Raw genomic sequence first — 7760 nt, forward strand, 5'->3', positions numbered from 1 at the left:
CGACTGCGCAATTCAAGTCCCTGACCTGCTAGCTTGAAAAACACGCCGGGCACATGTTCTCCGAAAATATGGAGAAGGGCATGACCATGTCCCACGAGGGGAGCTTTTTCACATTCCCTCACTCTCTCTCTCTCTCTCTCTCTCTCGCTCCAAAGAGCACACCCGCCCTCTAGCAAAGTCACACACACATTCACAGACACACACAAAGACCCAGATGCCGAGAGACACTGTCACCCACAAGGCTGTCATGGGCATTCTCAGACCTGTGCACACAGGCACTCCCTCCCAGACCTGCACATCCACGCGACACCTGGCACAGCGCACTCATGACAGCACACAGGCTCTTTCAGATCCACACCCAGCTGTCCGGATTCCAGAGCTCATACTCACAGCACTCTCTGCGCAGACACGCTCAAGCACATCCTGGCTCCCCACCCTCTGAAGCACCAGCCTGGAGGACGGCCCCTCCCAGAAACAGGGGCGGGGCCTCAGTAGCCGCTTACAACACCGCAGCTTAAAAGGGGTGGAGTGAGGCAGAGTCACCCTGGCACCTGGGAGCTGCAGGAAACGCTGCCCCTGCAGAGCCACTTCTGGGAGGGAGGAGGGTAGAATGAGGTCATAGAGCTCTCAGCCTGGTCTTCCAATCCAGTCCAGACCAAAGGCTTCAGGCAGGGTGGGACAGGGAGTCCTCATGGGTTGAGGTGGGCCTGGTTACCTTCTGGGGGTGGGTAGAGGTGTGGCAGTGAGAACTCAACCTTCAACTCTGACTCCACCTTCAGTAGGAAGACGCCTTTGCCACTCTGCCCCTGGGAGGCTCGAAATGTGGGGAGTAGGACCGAGACCCGTTTTGCCTCCACCTCCCTGGTGTGCAATGGTGGTGAGTCACTGTGCTGAGGGGTAGCTCTCACCACTACCCTTGCCCTCTCACATCCAGACTCTGCCCCCAAGAGCCAATGCAAGACTGGGTAAGAGGGGTCTGTCTAGCTGTCCCATTGGGCCCCAGGAAGTCTCAACTAACCAAACCAGATCCCTAAGGCTTTTCTGGCTGCTGAGCTGGGGCCCCTGCCTTGAGGTAGAATGAAAGAAAGGTCAGAGAGGGCAGAGCAGGCAGGTTTCTTGACTCTACAGAACCTGGGTCAGTAAATGCCCAGAAAGTAAGCCCTGAGAGTCAATGTCCTGGCCCCCTCCCCACACTGGCCACATTCCCCCAGGGAAGTGATGCTGAACTGGGAAAATGCAGGACATCCCATCACAGAAATCCGAAACCACCATCTTCCGGGAAGGAGAGTGTGTCCTCATGCCCCCTGGTGGCGAGTCTGCAATTGCGCACTGCTCACGGGACACACACACACACACATACACACACACACGTGCCCAGAGCACCAACCTGTGCTTCTCACCCCACATTTTACATGGGTACAGAGGGCCAGGGGCAGACCTGCATCCTCATGACAGTCTGGGGGAGCCTGAACCTCACATGCTGCAATTCATTCAACAACAAATGTTTATTGAGCACCATAGTCAGTCCACCAGAACCGCTAGACTCCTGGCCCAGTGCTCTTGATGGCGTTGCTGACCCTCTGCAATTTGGGCTGAGGCTCCAGCCAGCAGCTGGACCCTTCCCCTCCACAACACTGTCGGGGGAAGGAGGACGGAGCCCCTTGGCTGACTTGCCAACCTGCAGCACCACCATAGACCTGTGGGCCAGAGACACAGAGAAGGCAGCGCTCACCGGCGAGGCAGGATGGGGCCTGGTCCATGGCCCTGCTGCATTTTTAATAAATAGATCTCTCTGCTGCCCAGGCTGGTGGGGTGGTACCACTGGGCACAGGTTTCCCAGCTCTTGGGTGCAGGAAGACTTCCTTTTCATGCCAGTTCAGGCTCTGGCTCTGAAAAGGAAAGGAGAAAGCATTGGGGTTCATCACCCACACACACTGCAGCCAGGTATCTGGGTAAGGTCTGGAGGGAGGTGGGGTAGGCAGCAGTGGGGCTCCCCAGGAAAGTCTCAGGATCTCAGTGGGCCCTGGCTCCAACCAGGACAGCAGTGGCTAAGAGGCTGGAACCCCTGGAACAGGGTCCCAGCACCCACACACCCCGCTGGCTCTGTAGCTCAGTGGGTGGACCCACCTGGCTCCAGCCTCCATTCCAAGCTGAGTCCCCACCCCTTCCCATCAGGACCCAAGTCACTGACCAGCCTCAGCTTCGTCTCCCTTGGCATCCGGCTCCTGCCACCAGTTGGCATAGATGCCCTCCTCATAGTCACCATCCCCCTCAAACTCAGAGTCAGAGGGGGGGTTCTCAGGCTCCACAGGAAGTTCTGTCTCCTCCAGCTCCATCTAGAGCAGACCCAGGGGAGGCAGAAAAACGGTCACAGTAGCCCCAAACCAGATGGGGTTCCTCCCTGGCCAAGGAGACCTCCTGCCCCATCTTGACATCCCAAGCCCACTCCCCAGCTCGTCTCTGACACGAGCACATTTTGAGGGTTTCTATTCCTAAGGTCTCACTTCCATACCACCCCCCTCCACGAACTGCTACACTGGGCTCCAGCAGCAGACGTTAGGGTCAGCAGCACCTCTCCACAGCCCCGCCTTGGGTTTTAGCTACTGATTTTTACAAATTATTTTATTTCATTTCATTTATTATCATCATTATTATTTGTTTCTAATTTGAGCAGAGAGAGAGAGGGAGAGGGAGAAAGCACTCTCCCTGCCAGGGCTGGGACTCAAACCATGGTCAGCCATATGAGAGTCCTGCGCCTTTAACCACCACGCCATCTGCTGGATCTTAGCTACTGATTTTTAAGTTTGGGTGCACTGGCAGGGAAATAAAGAGCCAGCAAGAGAGGGAAAGTGGGAAAGCACCCCAATGGTCACACTGCAATCCTTTCTCTGTTTCTCTCTTCCTTGGGGATTTTAGGCATGCACCCACACATACCTAGCGTGTTCTCTCTTTCTCTCTCTCTCTCTCTTTTTTTTTTTTTTTGGAGGGGTTTTTTCTATAGGGTGTGTGCACTTGCCAGAAAGACAGAGAGAGACAGAGAGACAGAGAGCAAGAAATCACCCCCCAGGGGGGATGGCCACGCCCCAGGGGGCGGGGATTTCTCACTTTCTCTTTCTCTGTCTCCAGCAAACACAGGCACCCTAGAGCAAAAGTCTCCCTGAAAAAAAAAAAAGAAAAAGAAAGAAAGAAAAGCACACTGGGTGCATGTGCATGCATGCATGCCCGAAATCCCACAAGAAGACTGGAGGAGAAGGGACTGCAGCATGGCCATCCTCCCTTTGGGGTGACTTCACACTTTCTCTCTCTCTTTCTCTCTGACAAATGTCTGTGCCCTATAGCAAAAACTAAACAAAGAAAACACAAGGCATGTGTGTGTGCCCAAATCGAGACAGGATGAAGAAATGGAGAAGGGATTACGTGTGACCATGACTTGTGGGGGCACTTTCTCCGTCTCCCTCTCCCTCTGTCTGTCTGTCTCTCTGGCAAGTGTGGGTCCTCTAGCAACCCCCCCCCATCATTCACTGAGCACCTACTATGTGCCAGTTCATATTAAGTGCCATATGGATGTGATCTCATTTCATTCTCACTACAACAGAATGACATGGTATTATTCTCCCTACTTGCTGGATAAAGAAACAGGGGTTTGAGAGGCTACTGAAGGCTTGCCTGGAGGCTTCCAGTTAGAGGTGAAGCCAGGTCTGGCTAGCACCAAGCCTGGTGCAGACACACAGACCCTGCCCCCACGTTTGATGAATGGGGACAAGGTATACGTGGAAGCAAAGGTGAGGATGAATAAACAAGCCCTGAACAGCAACACCTCAGAGAGACGGAGGCTGTCGAATCCACATTCGGGGCAATGTAATACAGTATGGTCGTTCTCTCCTGGAGTCCTGCTTTCACTCCACCATTCACTCACTGGTTCATTCAAACTCAGTCATTGAGCACAAGCTCTGTGCTAGGTGCTTTGGGAGATCAGGACTACCCTGATCCCCTGTCCTGGAATGCAATCCTCCAGGAGACTGGCTGGAAAAGTGTGTGGGGATAAGACGGAACAGGATTGTAAAGCACTCCAGGCCCATGCCATGGTCAGGGAGGCAAAGGGGGACAGAGCTGGCACTGCAAAGCCAAGAGAGCCAGGGCATGCAGCAAGGGCTTCCTGGAGGAGGTATCATCTTAGCTGGGTCCAAGACAAACAGGGTTGAGGTAGGTAGAGAAGGGGGCACTAGAACCCTGGAGTGGAAGAGGAAAGGGAAGGTGTAGACAAAAGGTGGCAAACTCTCCTGCTTCAGCTGACTCCCAGGGTGGGACTGAACACAGTGGCCCTAGGGGAAGGCCCAAGGTGTCCCCATCACGGCCCACCCCTGGAGGGCAGGGGCCACGCACCTCATCATCTGACTGCAGGTACATGCGCGTGAACTCCAGCAGTTCCCGCAGCTCCGTGGTCTGGTTGTGGTAGAGCTTGGCCTCCTGGGAAGAGGAAGGATGGGGGTGAGCAGAAAGGAGCTTGCTACCAGATGGCAGGGAACCAGGGCTCCTAGGAGTGGGGTCCACTGGCCCTTTTCCAGCTCAGTGAATAGGTATCAGCTCACATGATAATCAAGTAATTACAGTTGCTTGGAGCACTGGGTTAAGAAGGATTCCGGGGAGCAGCGTAATGGCTATGTCACTGGACTCCCATGTAGTCGACCACGGTTCGTGTCCCAGACCCAGTGGCTTAAAACTCATGCCAGGCGCGTGTGCGTGCGTGCCCAAGATCCCGAGAGGAGAATGTAGGAGAAGGGATTGCGGCGTGGCCATCCCCCTGGGTGGTGATTTCTCGCTTTCTGTCTCTCTGTCTCTGTCTGTCTGGCGAGCACACGCATCCTATCGCAAAAACATCTAAAAAAAAAAAAAAAGGATTCTGAGGGCTCAGTGAGAAAGAAAGAGCACCTTGATCAATTAGCAAAGTCTGCCACTGACAAGGACAGCAGGAGGAGCACGGTGTGCCCCGTGTTCGCCAGTTTTGCTCTGGATTCCAAGGGGTTCCCTCGGTTTGTTCAGGGTAGAGGGTCCCGGGGAAGAAGGACAGAGGCTAGCAGTGAGGGTGACGAAGGCAGGGAGGGGAACAGGCAGGAACAGATGTGGATTTTCGTACATCCCATCCTCACATCCCAAGTGGGTGAGACTGGAGCACCACCCCCACTTCACAGGTAAGGCAAGAGATTCGGAGGTCAGTGATGTTCCCAGGACCACACCACGTGGGGCTGGGGGCTGAACCCAGGACTCGGCACAAAACTCATATTCTTACTTTCCACCTCCTATCCTGCTTTTTAAAGAGACGAGGGTGTGTGCATGCGTGTGTGTGTGTGTGCGTGTGTGTGTGTCTGTGTTTAACCAACTACATGTCCAGCAGCTCCCTCACAAAGTGGCACCCACCTCCCGGGGCTGGAAGTCCTCCTCTTCCAGGCCCCAGCGAGCGCGGTGGAAGCGGTAATACACCAGGTTCTGCTGCATGACGCTGTCCTTGGGATCAAAGAGCATGTAGCTGGCGGCGCTGCGGGCGGCCTGGCGCACATCATTCACTGCAGACAGGACAGGGTGAGGAGTGGCCCCGGCACGTCCCTTCAGGTCAACCCCCGTGTGGCCCACCCTACTCCATTTCCAATTCAATCCAGTGTCCCTGCTGCCCAGCCACCTCCCCAGATACTTGCTGGGCTCCTTCCCTTGCCCCATAACCGTGGAGACTGCATGTACAGGGCACTCACTGAGGCCAGGCCCTGTGTAACTCCGCCCAGCCTCCCTGCTACCGTCATTCTCATTTTACAGAGAAGTCTGAGGCACAGAGAGGTTAAGTAAATTGCTCAAGCTCACACAGCTGGGGGGCACTAGTGCTGGGAATCAGAGGCCCTCAAGCTCTCTGCTGCCCATAGCTGTGAGGGGGCTCCTGGTCTCTTGGTCCTCAGCCTGTCTGTGCCAACTGCAGCCTCTGTCTGGATCATGGCGCCTCCACATGCAGGAACCCCGGAGTTCGTCCATCTGGGCCCCAGCGGACGTCATGCTCTGTCTTAAGTGAGAAGAGCCCCAAGTCCTGATGCTATTTTTATAGGTCATGTGACTAACAATTCTTTGCCCTCCTTAAGCCTCAGTTTCCTCATCTGAAAAATGCATCCAATAATGCCAGCTGCACGGTGTGGGCGAGAGGACCAAGTAAGATAAAGGGCTTTATAAACTGCAAAGCGCTTCGCCGCAGTTGCTGGTATTTGGTCATTTGCCCAAGGGGCCCTCTACTTCTCCTGAGGCTGTTCTCCATGCCCACTCACGAGCCTCTCACCCCCCCAGAATCCTTCTGGGTTCCTTCCCCATATCCTCTCCACCCCTAGCCTCTTCTCCCATTGCCCAGGGTCCTCGGTTCTGAGGGAGAGCACCCCACAACTCTGTGAGGCCCCAGTGCGGTCCCCCGCATCACTCCTTGCCCCTGCCGGCCCGAGCTCGCCCAGGACACTCACACTTATAGTAGGCAAACTGCAGGTAGTGATACATGGTGGCCACGAACTTCTCCACGAAGTAGCCCCCCACGTTGGGGGTCAGGTTGGTCTCACAGTCTACCTTGCACTGCAGGGACTCTGCAAAGAGATCTGGGGGTGGGGCAGCAGTGAGGGCCCGCACACTGAACGGCCCCATCGCCTGCGGGAGAATGAATCCTGCCTCTGCTCACTGCACCTGGTTCCTTGTCCAGAAAGCACATTCCTGCGATCACCCAAGAGCATGCATGGGAAGTGTTTGGCACACTACAGCCGAGGAAGATTCCTGTGGACTGAGCCCACACACCCCACTCAGCTCACCCTCACCCCACTTCAGAGGGAGCCAGGGAGTTCTAGAACGGCAGGGTTGAAACCCACACAGAAAAGCTGAGGACAACCCTTTAACGGCCCTGCTTGAGAGACCACAGGCTAAGAGACCCCAAAACTAGGTGTGATTTCTGGCCACAAGCTGCCTTCTACACCCATCTGCTGGGCTGTGCTTCACCTCGGCACCCTGGCACCTATACTGCCCTCTGCCTGGAAAGCCCACCTTCTGGGGTTCTTTGGAGATGTCGCCAACTCTGCATGGATGCCCTGCCGCTTGGACACGCTTGAACATAGCCCCCTGCACCCTGCACCAGCATCTCTCTGGGCAGAGAGCTCCCTGAAGGCCAAGCATACCTCAGTCTGTTCAGCGTCTGAGCACTAGGAGATGCTCCATAAACGTGCATGGAACGAATATTCCCGCCTTAGGAAGCAGGGCCCTGTGGGTGAGAGGGACTTGGGAGTGGTCTGGGAGAGGGATACCTGCTATGGCTGGGTAGAAGTCTTTGAAGTCCACCTGCTCGTGGGCCCCCTCACAGCCAGCCAGACAGCGGGCAAAGACAGCCAGGTACTCCGCCAGGGCGCGCTCCATGTCCTCGGTGCTGCTGCGGAAGTCTCCGCTGTTGTAGAGCTTCACCGCCCGAACGAACACGGCCTGGGGGAGCACGTGGCAGGGGAGTTAGGGGGACCCCAACACTTCTCCTCTACAAGCCCTCTGTGTGGTGGGAGGGGGTCAGGAAGGAGTGCCAGGGCCAGCAGCCCACTCCACCTCATAGGGCTGGGCCTCGAGGTCCGTGAGGGACTCGTCGGCGACGTCGAGCATCCCCCGGTAGTAGTTGAGATACTTGGCGGTCAGCTCGTGCTTGGGGTTCCTCTGGAGGAAGGTGTAGGCGGCGGCCACCGCCTTTTCCAGCCGGTTTGCCTGGTGGGGAGAAC

General features: G+C 55.9%; 1 protein-coding gene across 1 annotated transcript in view; it reads right to left on the bottom strand.

Moving 5' to 3' along the window:
- Window positions 1-1490: 1490 nt before the first annotated feature.
- The window catches only part of P3H4 (prolyl 3-hydroxylase family member 4 (inactive)), a 7660-nt gene continuing 1390 nt past the window's right edge, over window positions 1491-7760 (bottom strand). The window contains exons 2-8 of the mRNA XM_006156052.3: window positions 7594-7746; window positions 7308-7479; window positions 6486-6614; window positions 5416-5561; window positions 4384-4467; window positions 2192-2336; window positions 1491-1889 (exon numbers count right to left, since the gene is read on the bottom strand). Coding sequence (XP_006156114.2) covers window positions 1867-1889; window positions 2192-2336; window positions 4384-4467; window positions 5416-5561; window positions 6486-6614; window positions 7308-7479; window positions 7594-7746 — 852 coding nt within the window. The 3' untranslated portion in view covers window positions 1491-1866. The remainder of the gene's footprint in view (window positions 1890-2191; window positions 2337-4383; window positions 4468-5415; window positions 5562-6485; window positions 6615-7307; window positions 7480-7593; window positions 7747-7760) is intronic.

The sequence above is a fragment of the Tupaia chinensis genome, unplaced genomic scaffold, assembly GCF_000334495.1.
Source record: "Tupaia chinensis unplaced genomic scaffold, TupChi_1.0 Scaffold000477_1, whole genome shotgun sequence".
Lineage (NCBI taxonomy): Eukaryota > Metazoa > Chordata > Mammalia > Scandentia > Tupaiidae > Tupaia > Tupaia belangeri.